General features: G+C 43.1%; 1 protein-coding gene across 4 annotated transcripts in view; it reads left to right on the top strand.

Moving 5' to 3' along the window:
- The window catches only part of LOC125465921 (spindlin-1-like), an 86,321-nt gene extending 60,593 nt beyond the window's left edge, over positions 1 to 25,728 (top strand). For all 4 annotated transcript variants that reach the window (XM_048559918.1, XM_048559920.2, XM_048559921.2 and 1 more), the window contains 3 exons: positions 11,133 to 11,383; positions 17,844 to 18,077; positions 24,040 to 25,728. In XM_048559918.1, coding sequence (XP_048415875.1) covers positions 11,133 to 11,383; positions 17,844 to 18,077; positions 24,040 to 24,239 — 685 coding nt within the window. In that variant the 3' untranslated portion in view covers positions 24,240 to 25,728. The remainder of the gene's footprint in view (positions 1 to 11,132; positions 11,384 to 17,843; positions 18,078 to 24,039) is intronic.
- The last annotated feature ends 213 nt before the right edge of the window (positions 25,729 to 25,941 follow it).

Raw genomic sequence — 25,941 nt, 5'->3', positions numbered from 1 at the left:
TATTGTTTTATATTTAAATAACCATCTATTTTCTAGAATACTACCATTGAACCTGCATCTACTTTATGTCCAGACAGTGTTCCCTAACTATTCACTATGTGGAAAAGTTATTTTCTCACCTTACATTTGCTTTTTGTGCAGAACAGTTCAAAACTGCCACCTTGTTCCTAAGATAAAATTACTACTGCAGATGCTGGAAACTGTATTGAAAACAACAAATGCTGGAAATTACAGCGGGTCATACTGCATCCATGGAGAATGAGCAAGCTAATGTTTCGAGACATCTAGACTTGAAATATGAGCTTCCTGTTTGTCCCGCTGTGATGACCACCCTGTTTCTGATTTTGTTTACAAGCGGGAGCAGCTTCTCTTTATCCACTTGGCCCCTATTTTCTGTGATTTTTGAAAACTTCTCTCTAACCCACCCTCCTCCACCATTACCACCTCCCCAAGGAAACCGGTCCCAAATTCCCCAATCTGACCTCAGTCATAGAACCATTCTTGTAAGCCTCTTCAGCATACTCCCTAATGATGACTTCACGTCCTTTCTACACTCTAGCACTCCGGACCCTGCGCAACATTCCAGCTAGGTTTGGACTGGTGTTTTGCAGAACTTCTGTTTTTTTGTCGGTTGTTCCAGCCACCCGGGTTCATTTACGGCTGAGTGTAATTTAATCCATCTTGTAAGGTGTTCTAAGATTTGTTTTGCTTGAGTGCATTGTAAATCTTGACTTTTTTGCTTACAGCTTTGACGACCCAACTGTCTGAAATGTTTCTGTAGATAACGTAGAACGTAGACCAGTACAGCACAGAACAGGCCCTTCAGCCCACAATGTTGTGCTGACCATTGATCCTCATGTATGCACCCTCAAATTTCTGTGACCATATGCATGTCCAGCAGTCTCTTAAATGACCCCAATGACCTTGCTTCCACAACTGCTGCTGGCAACGCATTCCATGCTCTCTCAATTCTGTGTAAAGAACCCGCCTCTGACATCCCCTCTATACTTTCCACCAACCAGCTTAAAACTATGACCTCTCGTGCTAGCCATTTCTGCCCTGGGAAATAGTCTCTGGCTATCAAGTCTATCTATGCCTCTCAATATCTTGTATACCTCAATTAGGTCGCCTCTCCTCCTCCTTTTCTCCAGTGAAGAGAGACCGAGCTCAGTCAACCTCTCTTCATAAGATAAGCCCTCCAGTCCAGGCAGCATCCTGGTAAACCTCCTCTGAACCCTCTCCAAAGCATCCACATCTTTCCTATAATAGGGCGACCAGAACTGGACGCAGTATTCCAAGTGCGGTCTAACCAAAGTTTTATACAGCTGCAACAAGATCTCACGACTCTTAAACTCAATCCCCCTGTTAATGAAAGCCAAAACACCATATGCTTTCTTAACAACCCTGTCCGCTTGGGTGGCCATTTTAAGGGATCTATGTATCTGCACACCAAGATCCCTCTGTTCCTCCACACTGCCAAGAATCCTATCCTTAATCCTATACTCAGCTTTCAAATTTGACCTTCCAAAATGCATCACCTCGCATTTATCCAGGTTGAACTCCATCTGCCACCTCTCAGCCCATCTCTGCATCCTGTCAATGTCCCGCTGCAGCCTACAACAGCCCTCTATACTGTCAACGACACCTCCGACCTCTGTGTCGTCTGCAAACTATATCACCTTCGTACACTGTCAAAATGAGCAAAAAACTGCAGTAGCTGAATTGAAATAAAATATTGGAAATATGCAATGGGTCAAACAGCATCAGTGGTGGTGTACTCTGATGTTTGGAAGGGTTGGAGCTGTGTAAGACACTAAAGAGGGTTGATAATGTAGATCTCGAGAAGGTGATTCCTCGTGGGGTAATTTAGAACAATAGGTCATGGCTTTAGGATAAAAGATGGTAGGTTTAAATTAGAAATGAGAAGTTACTTCTCTCAAAGGCTCATGAATTTTTATTCATTACCCCAGGAGTGCAGTGGCTGCCAGGATATTGACTAAAGTTAGAGGAGATAAACCGTCTTTTTTTAATCAGTAATGGGTCGAAGGGATTATGGAGAGAAGGCAGATAAGATCACCCATGATCATTTTGAATGGTAGGTCGTGCTCCAGGAGCTGAATTGTCTGAAATCATCCCCCACGACCACCACCTTTTTTTTCTGGTATCTGCCCTCATTTCAACCGTTTTTATATCTGCCTATTTTAAAACCTGTTCTGGTAAAGGATTATTGACCTGAAACATGAACTCTGCTTCTCTCTATAATGGCTACCTGACCTGTGAAGTGTTTTTCAGCACTTTATTGCTTACAGACCAGTCCTGTTTGGACATCTTCCAATTATAATGTTAGATTTTACTCTATGCAAGTAACCATGACAATTGTTGACCTAGTTAATCACTACACTTCACAGTAAAGGCACCCCCAGTTTGCAAACAGGTTTCATTTGAGTCTGTTTGCAAGTCCATCTGAACTCCAGTCAGGCCACAATGCAGGATGATATAAATGAGCTGTTTGGAAGTTTGTGCGGGCTGTTTAAACCTACAGCCCTGTACGGGCGCTCATTCCTAACTTGAGCATTCATAAGTCAGATAGTTGTGACTTGGCTATCCCTGTAATTCATTATATCTGAAGTAATTTGAGAATTGCAATATGATAGTTGCTACATAAATGCCACCCATTAAGTGAGATAAATGGGGAAACTGGGTCTGCAATTTCAAAAGTTGTACATGATATCATCTTTCAAAAACAAAATCGGCCTGTACTAAGTGGCTGGTTTTAGCAGCATCCCAAAATTCTTTAAGCCAATGACGTTTATTTAGAATGTAGGTGTTGGTTAGCTCACTTGGCTGGATGGTCAGCTTTACAATACAGAATGACGTGAACAGCGTAGATTCAATTCCTGCACCAGATAAGGTAACCATGAACGATGTTCCTTCTCCACTTTTTCCATTGCCCGAGACATGGTGACTCCCATGTTGATTGGATCCCAAAAAATGACCTGAAGGATGATAGTATTTGTCCTGATATTGTTCATGATATGTGTACCAAAGTATGTGAAAAGCTTTGTTTACGAGTAGTACAGGCAGATCATAGTAAGCAAGGATGGATGGATCAAAAGACTTGGAGGTTACCACGCACAGAGTGTGTGTTAGGCGGCATCAACTTTAGCAAGTGCAGCATTATTTGAGGCTAAAGCCCATTCATCAGTCTGATGATGGCTGGGAAGAAGCTGTTTCTGAACCTGCTGGTGTGCACTTGTTCGGGCTTCTGTTTCTTCTGCCTAACAAAAGAGGTTGTAGGAGATCATTACCGGGGCGTATTGGGTCTTTGGCTGCTTTTCTGCGGTATCGAGCCGTGTAAATGGAGTCCGTGGATGGAAAGTTGACTTCTGTACCCAGTGTTTTGGTAGGACTATAGCAACTTCCCTTTTTTATTTAAATTGTAGACGCTGGCTCAATGCTGAAAGCACAACAACCAAATTCTGAAATTATGGCCCGTAAACCACTGAGATGATTGTGTGTTATTTTTATTTAATTGATGTGAGTTGGCCATGGAATATCATGAACAATATCAGAGCAAATGCTATCGTCCTTCAGGTCATTTTGTGGGATCCTTTTGCAGCTGTCTGGTTGCACAGATGCCTCAACCCCAATAATCACAAGGTGGCATTATGCATAATACATATTCATTCAAGGGACAGGAGGAAGTCATTTGGTCCATGTCCATGTTATGTTTCTGCATAGCGATTATAGTCCATCCCACTTTCTCCACTATATGCCTGTAGCCCCACAGTCTTATTTCCTTCAAGTGTGGCTAATTTCATTTCAGAATCGTAGCCTCTGCATCCAACCAACCCCCATCCCTGGGCAGCAAGGTTCAAGGTACCATTCTCTGAGTAACAGTGTTCTTCCTCACATTCACCAGTATCTCTTCCCAAAGCTTAAATTTGTTTCCTCTAATCTTTCTCTCATCAACTGAACGGGAAAATCGTTCTCTCTTTTTGCCCTTGCGCCTGCTCTCTTTGGTTCAGAAAAAAGCCCAATTAACACTAGTGTATCTCCTCTGCAGCCAGTTATAGATGTTCATACCTTTCCTCAATTGTGATGCCCAGGACTGGATTCCAACTCTGGAGCCTAACCAGAGCAATGTTTTGTTGTTTTTTTAAACATGGTATAAGCTGTTAACTAGACAAGCTGAGGAGTAAATAAATCTAAAGAGCCTGTCAAAGATGTCACCGTCCAAAATAAGGTGACCAGCATGCAACAAGATTTGGCTCTTTCTCAGCACTCTGTTGAAGTGTCGACTGAATGGTGAGCTTTTCTCTAGATTGGCTCTAAGGATTGGGTCGGTGCCTTGGCTGGTCAAGGTGTCACCACCTGCCAGGGGCCAGTGGCGACTCTGGACACACGCCAGGCCCTTCCTGTGGATCGCCCCAGCTGCAGTGCGTGCTGTCCTTCCATGGCAGGTGGGTGGCCTCGGCCTTCTGTCTTGCAGGCAATCATAACCTCTGACCTAAGTGGTGTTAATCCAGATGTCCAGGTCTGCAGCAGTTTGTTTCGTATGTTCTTCTGGGCCGCCTATTTGCGGGGAAAAGAAACACACCATTCTGGTTATAAACTGGATTGCTTGCAGTCAACAGCAGAGGTGAAAACCGCAAAAGAAACTGCGATGTTTGGGCATGTTGTTGCCCTTGATTCAAATTATATAATGTGACTTTGATCCTCAGGCACGTCTGAGTGTGGATAATTTTGCTAGCTCTGCCAAAATTACACTTTGGGTGTTTTTTGTTTAGCTTTGCTACTCCAGTCATTTTCAGTACTTTTTTTTCACAGGGAAGATTTTTTGAACAGAAAATTTACACTAAACACTGCCAACTCCAGGTCACCTTATTTGATTATCTAAATGTTTGTTTGGTCTCTCTGTCCACATTACACTTCACTCCTACGTTTGTTCCTTTTACTTGTCACAACATAATGTGACAGCTACTTACACTTATATCGTAGCATTAGTTCCAAAGGCAGTTGACAGGGATGGAATCAGTTTTAAAAAATGGATAAATGACTAAGATAAATACGACCTGGATTTAATGTGATGGCTGCCTGTGTTTCAACGACATTAAGCTAGTTGATGTTGCCTGGTATGAAGCTATGGCCTTCAAATAAGATAATTTATGAAGCTATAGTTTAGATGCTTGGCTTTGCTTGACGAGCAGGTTTTTACATGTGAGACATTGTGTGACTGTAGCTGATCAGTGCCCCTGAAGGATGATAGCAGGTAGGTTTCCCGCTGATTGATTATACCAGACACCCTCTAAAAAAGTATTTGTGCGCAAGGACAGTCTCTGATCATGGAGCTCAGTTTGCTCGTTCCTCCTCTACCCCAAACCATTTGTCGCATTTCCATTAACATTCTCTCAAACCATAACGACCCTGGCAAGAATATACATGCTTCTGCAAATCATAATGACTTAGAAAAACCAGAGTAATAGAACCCCTACAGCGTAGAAACAGGCTATTCAGCCCATCCTGGGAATAGCGTCCCACCTAGTTAACCTATCCCTGTAATGTTGCATTTCCTGTGGCTAAGTCTGCACCTAGTCTGCACATCCCTAGGTACTATGGGGCAATTTAACATGGCTAATCCACCCCAAACTCTGAACTGCGGAGCCAGGAAATCCACGCAGACACGGAGAAAGTGCAAACACCACAGAATTACCCCAGAGTGGAATTGAACACAGGGACCTGGTGCTGTTAAGCAGCAGTGCTAACCACTGAGCCACCATACCACCCAGGAATCTATGGTTTCAACTGCTGTGCCATTCTGAATTTCCAACTTGTACAAATTGTGCACTTTTTTTTAAAACATAGCAGCCTGTGTGCTCTCCAGAGAGAGAGTACTTTTTTAGTGAAACTGCTGTATGCGTTTCCTTGGTGACATTTCCCTGGTCCTGTATTTTTCAGACTTTGTTTCTGGTCGAGCTGAAATTGTAATTAAGCAAAGCCCTGGGTAAATGAGGATTGGGTTTGTGGCTCAGTTTTGTAATGCCGAAAAACCTGCAGTGGAGTTTTGATGCCATTGGTTTTTTGATTTCTGATAACATTTGCCTATGCTAGAATAGTGACTGTACAGGTCCTGAATGCACCTGTGTCCACCAAGTTAAAAGGTGATCTCTCCTGCATGTGAGAGCTGGCTCTGAGCACGTTCTCTTATTTATTCATGGAACGCAACGTGTTGCTGCCTAACTGAGCATTTATTTTGTAATAACGCTGTGAAGCTGGATGAACACACCAGGCCAAGCAGCATCAGAGGAGCAATGAAGTTTGACGTTTCGGGTCGAGACCCTTCTACTTTCCTTTCGGACGATGGTGGTGAGCTGCCTTCTTGAACTACTGCTGTCCTTGATGTGTTAAGGAGACCCACTGCGGTGTTAGAAACCAGGGGTTCAGGATTTTGATGCAGTGATAATGAAGGAATGACCAAACGCATTCCTGATTTGGAACTATATGACTTGTGTGTTTTCATGTTCTTATGTATCTGCTGCCTTTTTTTTTAAGCTGTTAGTTTGCAGGTTTAGTGGGTACTGTTGAAGGACACAGATGTTTATGCACTGCGGCTTTGTACTTCCTTCAAGTCTGTCCCTGTTTCTTCCTTCCTTTTAAAAGAATGGTATCACTAGCTCAGGTAACATTTATGGCCTATTTCTAATTGCCTTGAGTACTTAAGAGCTGCTGTGGGCCTAGTCACATGTAGGCCACACTGGGTAAGAACAGTAGTTTCCTTAGCTGAAGGGCATTAGCGAACGAGATGGGTGTTTGTGACAATCAACGTAGTCATCACTAGACTGTCAATCCCAGATTTGTTTTTATTGTAATCTGCCACAGTGGGATTCAGGTTTGAATCCCTAGAACGTTGCCTCGGTCTCTGGATTAATGGTCTGGTGGTATTATAACTAGGTTGTCTCCCTCTCATTAACCCAAAAAGATACTAGCATCGCTATAAATCTAAACTAATAATGGAAAATGCTGGGCATAGTCATCAGGCAATGGCATTATCTGAGAGGAGAAAGAAATAGTTCATGTTTCAAGTTGATCTCTCTTCACAGACAACATCTGGCCTGCTGATTTTCCAGCATTCTTTTTTTAGTCTGTTATCACTAGCCTTGACATAAAAGGTTGGGGCCAGTTTTTGTTTTTTATTTGTTTCTTAAAATTCATGGGATGCAGGTATCACTGGCTAGGTCAGCACTTATTGCCCATTCCTAAATGCTCAGAGGGCAGTTTAGAGACAACCATATTGTTGTGGGCCCAGAGTGTCTCAGGCCAGACCAGGTAAGAACAGCCGTTTCCTTCCCTCGAGGCCATTAGTGACTCAGACTGCTGTTTCCTGACAACTGACAATGGATTCATGGTAATCATTAGACTCTTAATTCCAGATTTTATTGAATTCAGACTTCACCACCTGCAATTGTGGGATTTGAAACAGGGTCCCCAGAGCAAGACTCGGGTCTCGGCATTAATAGCCTAGCAATTCTACCACTAGGCTAATGCATAAAACTCACTAACTCTAAACAGGGGAAGAACAGAAACTGGTAAACCTGAAGCACCAGTATAACAGAAGTGACATGTAAGAATATAAAGTCTGCCTCCATCTCTGTAGGCCCCAATGTTTTCACATGGTGGGGGTGTTGGTGATGGGGTGAGCTGTCAAAAACCATGCCCAGGGAACTCCTACACTCCCCTGAGGGAGCAGAAGTTCCATTCCAGTCATTGTACCTCCAACAGTGCAGTGCTGCTTGACTGCTGCCTCATCAGCCCAGGCTATTTCACCTCAGTCTGTGGTCTGGGCCAGCTGACTTGGATCACAGTGCCATCCATTGAGCCGCCATGCAGACACTGTGGCAACTTGAAGCAAACCATAACCCAAAGAAAACATCAAGTGGAATAAAGTCAAATCATAGTTAAGAATGTGGTGGTAAACATCCCCTGCTAGTGCATCTAGTGGTTAAGCCCTAGCAACACTGTTACTATGGATACAGTAGCTCAGTACTAATAGAAGCCAGTTCCAAAGGCTTATGTTTTTTGTTTGGTGTGGTATTCACTGCTTACTGGCTGATCTCCAGTGAGTTGCTTGAACTCCAAAATGCTCTTTCTCTCTGTGGTTGCAACGCCTTTGTTTTTCCATTTTGAAGCAAAATAAAAATAAATGCTCTTGTATTTTAAATTCTGGTTGATGACTATTTCCCACCTTGGATTGTGGACAGAAACCTTGCTATCCTCTAGTTCCCAATATTGACTATTGCAGAAAAAAGGTCGTGCAGTATCAGTCTCCAGACTGGGCACTGAAAGTGAGCTGTTCAGAACAAAGCCACAGCTTGGTGGTGAATGCCATTGGTTCTGTACTTGAGATTACTTCGAAATTTAGTCACTGTTTAAATTTGTTCACATTTGCCCACAAGCGCTTGTTTGACTCTTGTGTAATCCCAGGGTCTCCAGCTTTGCAGCTTAATCTACTGGCTTGGTTTGCTCAGTGTTTCCTTGGCTGGCTGTTGCAACCTGCACTTGATTGTAGCTGATGAGGATAGGGAGTCCCATTTTGTGAAATTGTAGCCAATTACATGTCAATCACCCCTTCCCCCACTCACCACTCATTTTCCTTTTACCCCCATCATGCAAACACCTCCGGCCCTCCTTCCTGCTTTCCCCAGTAGCCTTTGGTAGAATGGAACTCATTCAATACTGAATGAGCCTTTTCCCAGTAGTACTCAGTGCCTGTGTACTTCATTACTTGGGCCCCCAGAAGATCTGCAGCGGCCTTCACAGTGTAAGGGAGTGCAGAAGTTGTTCTCCAGCCTGTAGATTCTTGAACCAGCTGCCATTTTGCAAGTTGTTCACACATCAGCCTGATGCCGCAGACCATCCAGTGTCTATATGTTGTACAGTTCAGGACTCCAATGTGGAGCAGAAGCATTTAATATGCTGGTATACACATTGATCTCAGGCTTGCTTTACGTTATTCTGTTGACTGAATTTCCATTAGCACTTTGACACTCTCAATCCCCTTTGAATAAGAGCTGTAGAGGCCAGTGAATTGATGCGTTAAAGTTGACATGTTTAGAAACGTTGTAATGGGTGTAGCCCCTTGGGCCTGTTCTCCTTTCAGTTAGATTTTGGCTGATGGTACCTTTTTTTTTAATCCTCTTTTTACCTAGCTTTGATTTGTACCTTTGTATCCTTACCAGTGTTCCTTGTAATTTTCCTTCTGGTTGCGTGAGCCTCAGAGGTCCATGCTTGGCGATGATTTAACATCAGTGCTGCGATTAGCGTGCAGATTGCCTTGCTCAGGACCATGGACTGGCTGCACACAGTTCACAGGGAATGTTAATCCTTGCCTCACTAAAATATAATGACCAGATTTGTCCAGAACGTGTTAATTGACCCATTGCCCAACTATCTTTTCAGAGAGTCACATAGGAACAGTAGGCTATTCAGCCCATCAAGCTTGTTCCAGCATTCGTTTAGATCATAACTGATCTTGTACCTCCATTTCATTTCCATATCCCAAACAGTTGTTAGTCTTCAGAAAAGTGTTGATTTCTTTCTTGAGCATGATCATTGATTTGAGTTTCCACCAAACTCGGGGGTGGTGGTTGAGAATTCCAAAATGTTGCCACTTTTTGACATTTGTCCTCCCTCCTATCTTAATTAATCTGCCCCTTTATCCTGAAATTATTTCTCCTGGTTCTAGAGTCTTTCTACAGATTTGTAGATTCCTTTTTGTGAGGAGACGTTCTTCACTCTTGAATGACCTGACTTTAATCTTGATTATCTTTTACAATGCAATGAATGAAGTTTCTCTTCTCCGTGATCTGAAAGTAGATTCTTTTTAAGTACTAGATCCGTATTGGTTCCAACTGTAGGTAAGTTGAACTTTTCAGTCTGATGTAACAATACTTTGTGTCTGCCAGTGGAATGGGAGGTCTTGGAAATTTGAGGTGTAGGCTAACAACGTCTATTCCATCATGGTTGGATTCCCCATAGTTAGTGGGAGATGCCTCCTACCACTGTTAGTCTCAAAACATTTAAATGTCGCAGCAGGATAGCTATGGCTCAGTGGGTAGCAGTCTTGCCTTGGAGACAAGAGGTTTGGGGTTCACGTCTGACGTCAGAGATTTGAGGGCTGCCAATCCCGTGCATTGAGTCATACCTGGAGCACATGGATCACAGCAGTTCAGTGCCCACGTCCCACGAGTAAATCAAACGAAACCACTGAGGTGCCCCCCACCCTCCCGGCTGGAATACGAAGCATCTTCTTCAGGAACAGCATGCATTGGGGATCTTGGAAGATTAGAATCACAGCCAGCGCTGTAGGAGCCCATCCAGACTGCGTGTCCATGCTGACCTGCTGAAGGAATAATCCGTCAATCCTGGTGCCGTTTCCCTCACCTCTTACCCTGTGGTGCTATATATTTGTCCTTTTTTTTCACAAAAATCTAACAAAAAGACCAAATTGAGAAATTATTTGATAAAGGCGTTTAAATTTCAAAAGGGTTGGATTACAGGCAAATCTGAACAATAATGCTTTTGAGGCAGAAGTGGATAGATTTTTGACCATGGGGATGAAAGATTATCAGGGATATGCAAGAATATAGAGTTGATGATCAAATCAGAGCATCTGTGATTTGTAATGAAGGGCAGTGTGACCAACTCTTGATTGTATGTAGAGAAGTCCAAAATGAGGGACCACATGCATCAATGTAGGATAGCCCCTACTAAATCCAATAAAGGATTGAAGAGAAACTGTTCACTCAATGGACAGAATAGAAAGTCCCTTCCAACTGAAGTAGTTGTGGTGAATGGTATGGAGAGTAGATGAGTATATGAGGGAGAAAAGCAAGAGTAAATGTGTTTTTGAACATGAGATATAATAAGGAGGTGGGGTTTTAGTGGAATCTTGATGGCCTGGTTTTGACATTCCTTCACTGTGAAATGAAAGACTCAAAACACCAATTGGGTTGGCAGTTATAACCACCTGTTAGAATTTGGGATGATTGCACTTGGTCTGCAGTTGATGAAGTTGTGATGGAATGGAACTGCTGTAAATTAAATTATTACTGTTTTTGTGTTTTATTTCCAAGGAAGCGTACCAAAGCAGATTCGAGTGACCCAGTCGCCTACAAACAGCGCAGTATTGTTGGCAGTAAAGTGCAACATGGTTGGCGGGAGAAGTCTGGAGTAGTAACCCAGTGGAAGGGCACAGTGCTAGACCAGCTGCCAGTTAATCCCTCACTCTTCTTGGTCAAGTATGACGAATTCGACTGTGTGTATGGGATTGAACTTTTCAAAGATGAAAGGGTTTCGGGTCTTGAAATTCTACCAGATAAAAGCGGTAAGCCATGTATTGTGGGCCCACAGTTTTTGTTTTTAATGTACTTCATGCACACGTGTGCAGTTACAAGAGTAAACTCAAACTGCTTCAAAAGCTCTGGTGCGCATACAAGTGGCAAGTAACATTCATACTACATAAGTGCTCGGTGATGATCATCCCACGACGTTTAATGACATCACTATCATTAAATCCCTACAATTAGCCTCCTGGGCAACACCATACAAGTACTGTGGCTGCAAGAACAGGTCTAGGTGAGGAATTTTGCAGCAAGTAACTCTCCCCTCCAGACTCCCAAAGCCTGTCCACCATCTGCAAGGTAGAAGTCAGAAGGGTGTTAGAATACTTCCCATTTTCCAGGATGATTGAAGTTCCAGTATTAATCAAAATACTCGATACCATCTAGGACAAAGCAGCCCACTCGATTGGTACCCCATTCACAAACATCTGCTGCCTCTATCTTGGGTGTTCAGTGGCAACGCTGTATGCCATCTCCAAGACACACACTGTAGAATTTCACCAAGGCTCCTTAGGCAGAACTTTCCAAATACATGACCACCCCCGAATTCTGCAGTACCCTGACTTGGAAATATATGACCATTCCTTCAGTATTGCTGGGTCATAATCCCCTGGAGCTTCCTCCATCATGGCATTGTGGTTCTACCTACACTAAATGAATTGCAGCGATTCAAGAAGGCAGCTCACCACCACCTTCTCAAGGGCAGTATGGGGTGGGTAATAAACCCTGGTGATGCCCATGTCCCATGAGTGAATGTTTAAAGAATGTATAAGAATTCTGTAACATTAAATGAAATCTTCATGTAGTTTACAACACCAGCAACAACTTGCTTTTATAAAGCCCCTTTGATGTTGTTAAACACTCCAAGGTGTTACACAGCAGTGTTATTGAACAAAACTTGACATCAAGGCACGTGAACCAATTAGAGCACAGTGACCAAAAGTTTGACCAAAGAGTTTGCTTTCAAGCGGCATCTTAAATGAGACGAGAGATGTAGGAAGCTCACAAAGAATTATGTTCCAAATTCAGAGCATGGATTTCCATTGTTAGAATCCCTGATGACCCTTTTAAACATGTCAGATGTCTGCTAATCCTTTCTATCGTTGAACTTCAGATTCACATCCAAAATGATTTTGTAATGTCAGGTAAATCGCAATCATAATATCAAAATTAACTTTAAGAACTCTGATAAAGTAACTGCTATTAAAAGATTAAAACTGCCTTCAAGTGCTCACTGTTTCACTTTGTTGAAACTTGGATTCATGTTGTGTGAAGCAATGCAAATCTGGACCAGCTGAACTGAAATTTGTGAGCCCCATCTGTCAACTATGGTAGTTGATTTAATTTAAGATCTGAGTCACGTATCTGCTGCTGGAACTTGCTGTCACGCCTGGAGAGGGCTGGGGGAGTGCAATGTTTTATCATCGGGTGAATCATAGCTGTCATTTTATACAGTAGCTATGTTCCATTCTGTCTTGTACAAGATTCAAGAACCTGTTGGTACCTTCCATTTTGTGCTTTTCATAGTTATAGGTGAATCGTTGCAGTCTTGACTATCATTTGACACTTAAATGAGGTTTTGTAGAAAAAAGCATTTGGCATGCTTGCCTTTGTTGCTTAGACCTTTGGGAAGTCATGTTGAGATTGTACAGGACATTGGTGAGACCTCTTCAGGAATACCGTGTCCAGTTGTGGTCACTCAGTTATTGTAAACATATTATCAAGCTGGAGAGGGCTCAGAAGAGATTTATCAGGATGTGGCCAGGTTTGGAAGGCTTGAGTTATAAAGATAGGCTGGGACATTTTTCACTGGAGCATAGGAAACTGAGAGGTGACCAGATAGAAGTTTGTGACATAATGAGAGGTATCAATAGAGTCAATGGTAGCTGTCTTTCCCTAAGATGGGGGGGGGGGTTTCAAGACTGGGGGACATGTTTTAAGGTGAGAGAAGGAAGAGTTTAAAGATGTGGCAAATTGTTTGCACAAAGGGTGGCTCACATGTGGAATGAACTTTGAGGAAGCAAAGGATGTGGTTATAATTACTCTGCTTAAAGACATTTAGTTAGAACGTAAATAGAAAGGTTCGGAGGGATATGGGCCAGGACCAGGCAGGTGAGACTAGTTTAGTTTGGGATTATGTTTGGCATAGAGTCCTTGGACTGAAGGATCTGTTTCCGTGCTGTATGACTTGATATCTGTGTGGCAGTGGAGTATTCGATAATCACCACTTTATTAAAACAAATTGCTTTCCTCTTTGATCATTATTTTTACCCCCTCCCTTCTGCATTTCCTATTCCTTCGAAGACCAGCGTCCAGGTTAGAACGAAATACTGCAATCGTCACCAGTCCTCCCATTACCATGCTCAGAAAGATGGTCTACTCCTGGGAGTTTACGTAAGGAATGATAGTCTTGATGGAGGGAGAGCCACATCAAGTGACCTGTAGCCTTCAGCACAGACTCAGGCCATTTGGCCCAATTTGTGTGCGCTAGTGATGAGGCTTGACCTTTTTTTGTTTAGCACCCACACAATTGCACCTTCCAACAGCAAATCGCTAAGTAACTATCAGAACTGGAACTTGGAATAAGGCCAGTGCAACCACTACTTAGAATGGCTTACTTGCCACAGCTCAGTACCAGAACATGGAATCAATATCATACCAGATGCTGCATTTACCCACATGACCATTAAGTACATTCTTGTGTGTGCATGTAAGTAGATTTATCGACCATCTATGTAATCAAAATCAACTTAGTGTGTGCCACTGCTGCAGATACTGAGACACTTCTGGTGGGGAGAGAAGTAGCCTTCATGATTAAGGCACTATACAGGAGCTTTTTCCTGATCATAATACAGGACAGATTCCATTGGCTACCCCTCACTTCCAGTGTTGCGCTAGAGGTTAGCAAAGCCATCTTTCATAATTCATCCCTTGAGCTTCTAAAGGAAACATGAGATGCATCATGTTGATCTGATCACAGACTGAATTCTAGCTTGATAGATCATGTTTCATTTCTTGGTTTTTAACAAGGTAGTCTTTTACTGGAGCATAGACATACCATGTTCCAAATTCTGTTTTAACAAGAAAACAGACGTTTATTTCACGAGCCATGAAGGTAAAATAGAAGAAATGTAAGCTATTTACCACAGTGCAATTTAGAGATTTTGAAATGCGTGGTAAAATTTGGTTGTGTTAATCCCAAAAATTCTCCTATCCAGATCCCAAGAACACCTGTGAATAGTACTGTCACCAGAGGGGGATAAACCTTCTCTAGCACTTCAGTAGGTTTAATTTTAACTGTGACGTTAACTCCCAGTCTAGAAAATCTGATTGCCTCTGTCTCTTCCTGGAGATTTCGCACACCTGAAATTAAAATTTCTTGACTTCAAATAACCTCTTCAGCATTTTATCTAAACACTTCAGGTCTGGGGTTATGTATAAACTCCTTACTGTAATCTCCTTTATAACCTACTGCCTTTCTGGGGAGTACTGCTTTATATATCTACCCTAAACAGAAACGTTTTTAAAAAAAAAAATACATTTTTATCTTTTAAAGTCACGGTTTTCCCCTCTGAGTTCAAAGTTCAGAGGTTTCAACCAGAAATGTTGTTGCACAATGTTAATGTTACTCTGTCATAAACTCTCCTTACATTCTCTTTTTTTTTTAAAAAAAAAGCACCGGCTCTGATAGTGGTGTAACTATCAGTTGTTTCAACAAAAAGTCACTATGGTTACAGAAATACTTGCAAGTTAATCATTAAACCCCCTCAGACGGTGTGGCGGTGCAGAACCCATATGTCACTAATTCAAAACTCCAAACTTAAATGATCTTAAACATAAGTTACACGCATTTACATCTCACATCATCTGGTTCTCTATGATAAATCAAAAAATAACATGGGGCAGGCCCTTACACTTAGAATATAAGTCACATCTGGAGAAAACCCAACAGACTTTAATGTAGTACATGCAAAACTTCCCCTCACTTATTGTCCTTATTTGTTTTCTAAAAAAAATTCGATTTTTTTTTTTTCCTTTTTGGCCAGGTCCTGCAATGTAAAGTTTTTTTTTTATATCTGAAATTGATTATTCATGGAGTCATTCTTGTTTACTTTTGATTTACTGAAACAGAAATCCACTAAACTACATAAATGCAAATGATGGTTACATCGTTTTCTGCTTTGGAATATAAGAGCTGAATTTTTTATATGCAATTGTACTGATTTTTGTATTTGTAGTTCTAAAGCATAGAAACACAGAAAATAGGAGTAAGTGTAAGCATTTGGTCCATACAGCCCACTCCACCATTCAGTATGGCCATTGTTGATCCTCTTATCATAGAATTCCTATAGTGCGGAAACGGGCCATTTGGCCTAACAAGCCCACACCTCCCCTCCAAAGAGCATCCCACCCTGACGCAGTCCCCTACTGCTACATTTCCCTTGTCTAGCCCACCTAACCTAAAGTCCCCTGGGCACTATGCACATTTTAGCATGGTCAGTCGACCTAGTCTGCACATCTTTGGGCTGAGAGGAAACCCATGCAGACACTGGGAGAATGTGCAAACTCCACACCTGAGGCTGGAATCGAACTTGGGTCCCTGGCGCTGTGAGGCAGCCGTGCTAACCACTGAGCCACCGTGCTGCCCTCCATTCCATACTCCCATTCTCTCCCCAAAACCTTTGACACTGCTTAGCATTTAGAGACTTATCAGGATGTTGCTGGGTAAAGAAGGTTTGAGTTATAAAGTAAGGCTGGAACTGTTTTCACTGGAGCGTAGGAAGTTGAGAGGTGACCTTAGAGATTTATAAAGTAATGAGGGTATTGATAGGGTTAATGATAGTTCTCTCTTCCCGAGGAGGAGGGGGAGAGATTTTTAAGAACACTAGGAGCAATTTTTTAATACAGGTGGTTCACATGTGGAATGAGCTTCCTGAGGAAGTGGTGTATATGGACACAATTAAAACAATTGAGACATTTGGGAAAGTACCTGAATAGGCAGGGCTTGGAGGGATATAGGCCAGGAGCAGGCAGGTGGGACTAGTTTAGTTTAGGATTATGGTCAGTATAGAATTGTTGGATTGCAGTCCATTTCCTGCTTAATACCACACCCTATCTCACTGCTGCTGTTTATAGGGCTATAGACAATAACTACCAACCTAGAAACTAGGAGTAGTAGGCCATTCAGCCCTTTTGAGCCTGTTCTGTCATTCAACATGATCAGGGCTGTTCGTATAATACTGTATCCTGTTTCTGCTGACTCCCTATGCCCTTTTGATCCCATTAGCTTCAATCAGATTCTGTGGCACTGAATTCCACAGGTTTAACACATTCTAGGTGAAGTAATTTCTCATTATCTCATGCCTAAGTGACCTACCCTCTATCCTTTAGACTGTCTCCTGCTTCTAGACTCCTCAGTCATTGGGAATATCCTTCATGCGTTTACCTCATCTAGTCCTGTCATAATTTAATAGGTTTGAGATTCTACACTCCACCTACCTTCCCCAGAAAAATGGAGTCAACGTGGAGCAGCAAATTGGTGTCTCAAACTGTATATGGATTTCGGGTAGAGACATGAATGTAAAGGTTCACGTACAAGATAGCCTTTACGCAGAGGGTGGTGGGTGCCTGGAACGCGCTGCCAGCGGAGGTGGTAGATGCAGACACATTAGTGTCTTTTAAGATGTATCCGGACAGGTACATGGATGGGCAGAGAGCAAAGGGATACAGACCCTTAGAAAATAGATGACAGGTTAGACAGAGGATCTTGATTGGTGCAGGCTTGGAGGGCCGAAGGGCCTGTTCCTGTGCTGTAATTTTCTTTGCTCTTTGACACTTGGCTCATTTACATGCATGTGGCCTCTCGAGGCTTGTCAGTACCCAGGCATCTTGAGAAAATAAGCAAGCTCAAAAAAAATGTAAATTCCTGTGCAAATTCCATACTATTGCACTCATTACACACAATTGCAAACTGTTTCCAAAGATTGAACGGTTGACAACCAAGATTTAAGATGGTCGACCACAGAAATAAAAGATGGTCACCGGTGAGGTCAGCACCGCTGAAGCAAGGGGAAAGGTTGAGAACTGGCATTCTTCTTGGTAACTTCAGCTGGTGCAAGAATTGAATCCACGTTGTTGGCATCCCTTTGCATTGCAAACCAACCAGCTACCCAGCTAACTGACCCCTGTAAAGCAGATGTAACATGAGAATTTTTTCAATGCAGCCAGTAGTTAGTGTTTGATATACTTATGGTTACAATTCAATACCAGTCTCAGAAAAGTAATGGGCTAAATGGTTGATGGAAGAAATAAGTTGCAAGGCTGTGGGGAGTGGGAATGAAACACCCAACGGGCAAGCCAGCATAAACTCATTGGTTGAAAGGTCACGTGCTGTGCTTCGCTATTCCGTAACAGGATTGATTTGCGATTCCTGCTTTCCAACAGGCCGAACAAAAGTAGTGGATGCTGACCTGGCAGAGCTCATAGTGGGGAAAGCAGTTGAGCACATGTTCGAGAAGGATGATGGGTCAAAGAACGAATGGCGAGGGATGGTGTTGGCTCGTGCACCTGTCATGACTACGTGGTATTATATCACATATGAAAAGGACCCTGTACTGTACATGTACCAGCTACTGGAGGACTACAAAGAGGGAGATCTCCGTATCCTGCCAGATTCAGGTATGTAATGCTGTGGAATTTTACACTCGAGGCTAGGCCATGTTTCGCCACTGCATCAGTTTAGATTCCAGTGCAAAAAATGTTGGTAATCACCCCACAGGTTAGACAGTGGAGAGAGAAACCGTTTCAGGTTGCTAATCTTTTTTATTTTCAACCGCTCCCTGTATTGGGGCCACCTCAGACTTGTAGCAGTTCCATAGAGTCACACACCAACAGTCTGGTTAAAACATCAGCTGGAGTGTTCAGATTTGCCCCCTCAGTGAATAGAATCAATCTGATTGATTTGAGACGAAGAGATTTTTTTTTTGAGGAAAACGGTGGATGAAAGAATACATGCAACGTCACACCTTTCAAAGGTTGAAGTGACTAAAGAATTTCTCTCTCATCCAGCACCACCCAAAAAAAATGCCCCTTTGTATGGACTAGTTTTCAACGCTAGATTTTTCCTGTCGTTGGGCATGTGTCACCATTTGGTTGGAGGAGGGCTGGTGGAAGAGAAGGACTTTAATGATTCTGATGCTCAATAGCCAAGCATACTGCAGGAAGGAGTTCATTTGAATTAAAACATTTGACAATTGAGAAGTTTACTCAAAGTAAGTGGAACAAACAGAAGTCTCAGATTTGAGAGACCAGAGTGCCTCTCTTAGACTGCAGAACCATTTGCAGAGCTAACGTATCTTTGGAAGCATCTTGCCATCTAACTCTCCCTGTTTTGGTAAGTCACTTTGTTATCCTCTGAGAAAATTATCTCAAGGCTTCAAATAAATGTATGCAGACAGCCTACTTTCAAGTCTAAAGTTGTAACGTCCTCTGCTGTGCTTGTTGTAAAACTTATTGGTGAATTTTTTTAAAAAAAGCATTATTGTGCCAAAAACATTGGGCATTTATTCATAATGAAAAAGCTAGTGTCCTTTTTATGCCTTCTGCACATGATTATGGTCACACCCAGTTAGCCCACAACCAAAGTGATATATCAGAGAAGGCAAATAGCAATATAATGGATGGCAAAAGCAGTGAGCACAATGCATCCGCTGAAGAGCCAAACTAGACCCTCTGTAATGCAAGCTGTGCTGTTAATGGACATCTTTACTGTGACTGAGAAATCCACCAAGCCAGCTGCCAAATATTGACATGCCCCCAATAAACGCAGTGATAGATATTTGGTTTATGGGGGTGGGGATAGATGGCAGGTAAATGTAATATTACTGGATTAGTAACCCAGAGGCAAAGCTAGTGCTCAGGGACACAGGCTCAAATCCTACCATGGCAGCTGATGGAAATTTGAATTAAATGAAAGAAGAAAAATCTGAATTTGAAAGCTAGTCTCTATTATTGGTGACCGTGAAACTGTATGTGTTTCCTGCAAGACCTATCTGGTTCACAAATTTCCTTCTAAGGGAAACCTATTGTCTTAATTCAGTCTGGTCTACGTTTGACTCTGGATATCTCAGCAGCGTGATTGCTGCTTAACTGGCCTCTGCAGCGTCTTAGCTGGTCAATTCAAGGACAGTTGGAGATTGGCAACAGATCAGTGATGCCCACATCTCATTAAGGGCAGCAAGGTGGCACAGTGGTTAGCACTGTTGCCTCTCGGCACCAGGGACCCAGGTTCAATTCCACCTTCAGGTGCCTGTCTGTGTGGAGTTTGTACATTCTCCTCATGTCCATGTGTGTTTCCTCCCACAGTCCAAAGATGAGGTGAGGTAGATTGGCCATGGGAAATTGCCCCATAGCATTCAGGATGTGTAGGTGGGTTACAGGGAAAAGGTAATGGGTCTGGGTGAGGTGCTCTGAGGGCCGGTGTGGGCTTGACCTGAAGGGCCAGTTTCCACACTGTAGGGATCCTATGAAAAAATATATTTTAAAAGAAGTGAAAGTTCTAGGATGCTGGAGAAAGCTATTTACACTGGTCATTCTAGTAATTGAGACACGCTGAGTTGCAATGGTCTTTTAGTAACTTCAATCAACCTGTTAAGAAATGGCATAACACATCTGCATGGCTGTTGGGACCCATACCCAAATCTTCTGGCCTAGAGGTATGACCAGTTCCACCAAAGATCTCCATACACCGTGCTGGTATTCTCTACATGGTGATCAGCATGCCAATGTGGATTGTGGAGTTGACGTCCAGTTCTGGGGAGTCGGTGCATACAGACTCGGACCCTTCGACCCAACAAAATGTCCATGCTGACCGTAATCCCAAAGTAAAATCATCCCACCTGCCTGTGCTTGGCCCATATGCCCCCAAACATTTTCTTATTCATTTAATTATCTAAATGTCTCTTAAATGTTGTAACTATACCCGCATCCACCACTTCCTCTGGACGTTCGTTCCTCACACAAAGCACTCTGTGGGGAGGTGGTTTGGGGGAGGAGGGGTGGTGGAAGTTGCCCCCAGTGTCTGTCTTTAAATTGTTCTCCTCTCACCTTTTTAAAAAAATATGCCCCCTAGTCTTGAACCCCACCATAGGGAAAAGACACACCTTTTCAATACTTCTGACGCTGTGAACCCCTATAAGGTCACCCCTTTGACCATCTACACTCCAGTGGAAAAAGTCCCAGCCTATCCAGCCTCTCATTTATAATTCAAATCCTCTATTCCTGGCAACATCTTGGTAAATCTCTTCTGAACCCTCTCCAGCTTAATAAAATCCTTCCTATAACAGGATGGCCAGAACTAGACACTGTACTCCAGAAGAGACCTCACCAACATCCTGTACAACAACATTATATCTCTACTTCTATACGCAAATGTCTGAACAACGAAGGCAAGTGTGCTAAATGCCTCCTTAACCATCCAATCTATATATGATGCAAACCTCAAAGAATTATGTACCTGAACCCCTAGGGGGTCTCTGTTCTACAACAATACCCAAGGTATGTCTTATAACTGTATTAGTTCTGCTTGTATCAGAGATAATGGGAACTGCAGATGCTGGAGATTCCAAGATAATAAAATGTGAGGCTGGATGAACACAGCAGGCCAAGCAGCATCTCAGGAGCACAAAAGCTGACGTTTCGGGCCTAGACCCTTCATCAGAGAGGGGGATGGGGGGAGGGAACTGGAATAAATAGGGAGAGAGGGGGAGGCGGACCGAAGATGGAGAGTAAAGAAGATAGGTGGAGAAGGTGTGGGTTCATCCCCTCCCCCCACTGCACCACACAACCAGCCCAGCTCTTCCCCCCCCCACCCACTGCATCCCAAAACCAGTCCAACCTGTCTCTGCCTCCCTAACCGGTTCTTCCTCTCACCCATCCCTTCCTCCCACCCCAAGCCGCACCCCCAGCTACCTACTAACCTCATCCCACCTCCTTGACCTGTCCGTCTTCCCTGGACTGACCTATCCCCTCCCTACCTCCCCACCCACACCTTCTCCACCTATCTTCTTTACTCTCCATCTTCGGTCCGCCTCCCCCCCTCTCCCTATTTATTCCAGTTCCCTCCCCCCATCCCCCTCTCTGATGAAGGGTCTAGGCCCGAAACGTCAGCTTTTGTGCTCCTGAGATGCTGCTTGGCCTGCTGTGTTCATCCAGCCTCACATTTTATTATCTTAGTTCTGCTTGTGTTTGTTTTACCAGAATGCAACAATAAATGAGGAATGGATTAAATTAAAAGGGACACATGTACCGTAGAAATGGGAAATGAATGGTTAAAGGGCTCCATGAAACCAAAGGAGATACAGTGAGGGGAGGCGAAGATATTTACAAGACGCAGGGAACCAACAATTAGCAAAGGCAAATGAAGAAAAGGCAGTAAATCGGGTAGGAATAGAAGCACGAGAAACTGTCAGTGAAACCAGTTTTCAGTGGCTTGAGTCTACCTGCGAAATTTTTCTTTTAATTCATGAAATGAGGGTGTCACTGCCTAGGCCAGCATTTTATTGCACATCCCTAATTGCCCAGAGGGCAGCTAAACGTTGGCACTATTGCATGGGGGGTGGGGGGGAGAATTAGAGGGAACACTGACTATCAATGCACCACAAGAGCCCTCCAATCTGGTTTTTTAATATATTCTCCAACTACCTCGTTCAGTGATGTTATCACCAACTCTGGGCCAGTTAGGGCTTGAACCTGGGAGATGGGACAATACCACTAGAGCCCATCAAAAGTGTTCTGTTCTGCACCAGTCTGGGCAAGCCTTGTTAGTGGGAGACAGTTATTTTTTCTGGCTGGCTTGCCCACAACATAGGCAAGAAGCCTGAAGGGCCTGTACTTACTGCTCCCTCTGCTGCCGTAGACAGGTCCTGCAGTGCTGGTGGGAGCAGTTATCCTAGCTTGTGGCTTGACACCACATTGAGTTAGACCCGGATGAGAATGCTTAATGTTAGTGGGTCCTCCCTTGTTTTTTTTTATTTAATGCCTGCAGCTGGGAATCATTTTACAGTGGAATGCATGATAATGTTGGTCATTGGATGCTTCCGAGATCAGTCCTATGTCCCTGAACTACAGAGATCGGGGAAAAACTCCAAGCTCTGCTTGTATCAGTTGTCAGTGCAGCCATGGAGGGAAAGCAAAAGCATTTGCTGATTCTACTGAGGTGCTGCCTAGTTTGTAGGGGAGAAACTCTTTCAGAATCCCTAGAAGGGCTTGTTGGTTCAGTTGACTGGAGGTCGAACTCAACAGGTATGAGTTCAATTCCCACACTGGCTGAGGCTTCCACTCAACTTTTCAACCACCCCCTCCCCACCACCACCAACTTGAGGTGTGGTGACCTTCCGGTTAAACCACCAGCAGTCATCCCTCTCTGAATGAGAGAGCAACGTGATGGTCTGAGACTGTGGCAACTTTGCCTTTTAGATCATAGAGCCTACACTTCTGTTTACACATGTATATTCAACACTTGTGCAGCACACCATTTGAGGGAGGCAATTAATTTGAGAGAAATTTTTAACCAGTTTCTTTTTCACATGCAGTTACCTACTTGGGAGTATGTTTCCCACAAACACATTCTCAGCTGTTTCCATGGAATTTACTATGGGACCTCCTTAAACCACTACAGAGGAAAAGAAGTCTTAATCTATTAAAGCAGGATTTGCAAGGGAGCATAGACTCTGAAGGTTGTAGGACTGAAAAGAGGTTACAGAAATGGTGAAGGATGAAACCACAGCTGTTAATGATTCTATATTTGAAGCTTTAAAGACTCAGCTGATGTGGCTCAAAGAGCATAAGTACTGAGTGAACAGGATTTGGTGTTGGTTGATATGCAAGTAGCAGCTTCATCAATTCTTTTCCCTCCATTGTAACGTCAGGAGTGGGGATGTTCACTGATTGCACACTGTACCATTTGCATCTCCTGAGATATTGAAGCTGTCTGTGTCAGGATACAACAAGACCTGGACAACATTTGAGGCTTGGGCTGATGAGTAGCAATTAATATGGAAATGGCTCTCTATTGACCAGAAACAACCAGATCAGCCATGTATACGTGTGGCTAAAGAACCGGCCTGAGGCTGGGAACTCTGTGGCAAGTAACCAATCTCCTGATTTCCCCAAAGCCAGCTACAGCTACAAGTCTGGCAGCTGACTGTTTGTTTGTTTGTTTGTTTGTTTGTTTATTCGCCACTTGGCTAGATCTGTGCAGCTCCACAAGCTCTCTAAGCTCGACATCAACTACATCACAGCAACCCACTTTGACACCCCATCCACCACCTTTTGCATTCCCGTCCTCCATCACTGATACATAGTGATGGTGGGGTATCCCATTTACAGTGTGTTTCCACAATTCATAATACTTTTAAAATAGACTTAACATCAAAAATTGGATGTGTGCTTGACTGTGTGTCTCAGAGAGAAGATGGGGCTTTTGTTATGCTTTATTTAATTTGGGAAAGCTCTAACTAAAGATACTAAGAATCAATAATTAACCATGTTTATAATGATTGCCTAATGCAAATATCACCTCTTTAAATATGTAACTAACTTGCATTGGTTGAAATTTTAATCGTACCTTTTCTTATGACAGAGAACAAGCAAGTTTTGCCAACTGAGCCTGGTGAAGTGATTGAAAGTCTTGTGGGGAAACAGGTGGAGTATGTCACAGAGGACAGCACAAAGAGAACGGGATTGGTGATCCACCAAGTACAGGCTAAGCCATCCGTCTATTTCATCAAGTTCGATGACGATTTTCACATTTATGTGTATGACTTGGTCAAAACTTCCTAGCTGCATGCAACGCTTGCCATTGCCTTCACTAAGAGATTTTTACTGTGAACTGTGAACAGATCACTGAAGAGACTTGTGTTCTTTATGTTAGCCCTCCATGTGTTTATTTTCAAGGACTTACGAAAGGTGAAATTTTAACCCATCTCCCTTTTTGATATTCCTGGCAGTTGGAAAAGCATTGTGTTATCGTGCCTCCCGTAGTAATCATTGTGTGTATGTGATTGTGTGTGCTCGCGCATGTGTGGGGCCATCCCTCGGAATGAGGTTGATGTTTGCTCATGGCAAGAACCTGCATAAGGAGTCTTTTAACATGGGGAGGCTATTGCGTTGCATCTGTTGCCCTGTGCTGAATGACGGAAACTTGCCAGTCTTAACCCAGGCATTTTGGAAGGATTGACAGAGCGATAATCAACCTGTTTTAGCTGTGATGGGAATGTTCCTTCCGTGGCCATCAAGTCCTGGAGTGGGACTTGAACCCGGAACTTCTGGTGCAGAGTTAAGGATGCTACCCACTGCACCACAAGACCACCTACCGATCAATACAACTTGCATGATTATGACAGAACTGCGGGTGTCGGAAATCTGAAACAAAAACAGAAATTGTTGGAGAAACTCAGCAGAGTTGGCAGCATCTGTGGAGAGAGAAACAGTTAACGTTTGGGTCCAGTGACCCTTCTTCAGAACTCCGCATTTTTCTGTTTTTGTTGTATGATTGTAACAATGACTGAGACAAAGGCAAGCCTTTCACTGTAGAGTTTTCTGGCCCCGTCGCATTCATACACCTTTGTGCAAATTATTCTCCACTGAGATCTTCTTAGACAAGAAGCCTCTTGACTCAACTGAGTAAATGTGACTCCTGCTGCTTTGGGCTTGCAGAAAGCACATCCCCAGTAGCTGAGTGCAAGGAGATTTCCCACTGAAAATGATGCATGTTATTAATAATGGTGGTGATGGAGGTGGGAGATGGATGGTGGTGCCTGAAAAAACTTGACTAAATTAGGCAGCAGAATCCTGCTTCAAATGTGCTTTGAAAAGGTGCTAAATTATTTAATGGATTTGTGTTTGGTTTTAATGTGAGCTTACCTAAGATTTGATGCTGTTCATTTACTGAATTATGGAAAATAAGTTGATTTAAAGTAAAACGCTTGGGAAAGGAATTCTGAGGATATTTTTGGTAACTATTTTGTGACAGCAATTTCTGATTTGCCTTCAACTTTGGCACAATCCACACTGCCAGTGGAGAGAGTGTGCAAGACATCCGCCTGTTGTGAAGCACTTTTTCTGTGAGTAGCATGGACCACACGTAGAGAAGGCCGTGTGTGCGTATGTGTACATGTGTATCATGCCTACCATATTCAGGCTAGCAGAAAGAATATCGTCTCTTTGTTGTGCAACTTCTGCAAATCTCATCAGATATCACATCTTGTTTTTTTTTATTTTGTGTCTTTGGCTTTGTTTTACAAAAGTAAAGGCAAATAACGAAGTAGAATTTTGGACTTGATGGCCTTATTCCTCTTAAATCAAAGCAAAACTGGTCCCTATTTTTCAGACTCATCTGTGCGCTTCATTGTGGAAGTGAAGTCTCCAATGTTCTTTATCTCTTCTGTCCCATGTGTAACTTATTTGGCAAAGGAAGAAGGTCCAGCTTGAAATTTTGCATGAAAAGTTTGGAAGTGGCTTCAAGCCTTGTCCATCAGAGCCT

Source organism: Stegostoma tigrinum, chromosome 30 (assembly GCF_030684315.1).
Source record: "Stegostoma tigrinum isolate sSteTig4 chromosome 30, sSteTig4.hap1, whole genome shotgun sequence".
Lineage (NCBI taxonomy): Eukaryota > Metazoa > Chordata > Chondrichthyes > Orectolobiformes > Stegostomatidae > Stegostoma > Stegostoma tigrinum.
This window is presented reverse-complemented; position numbering and strand designations above follow the sequence as displayed.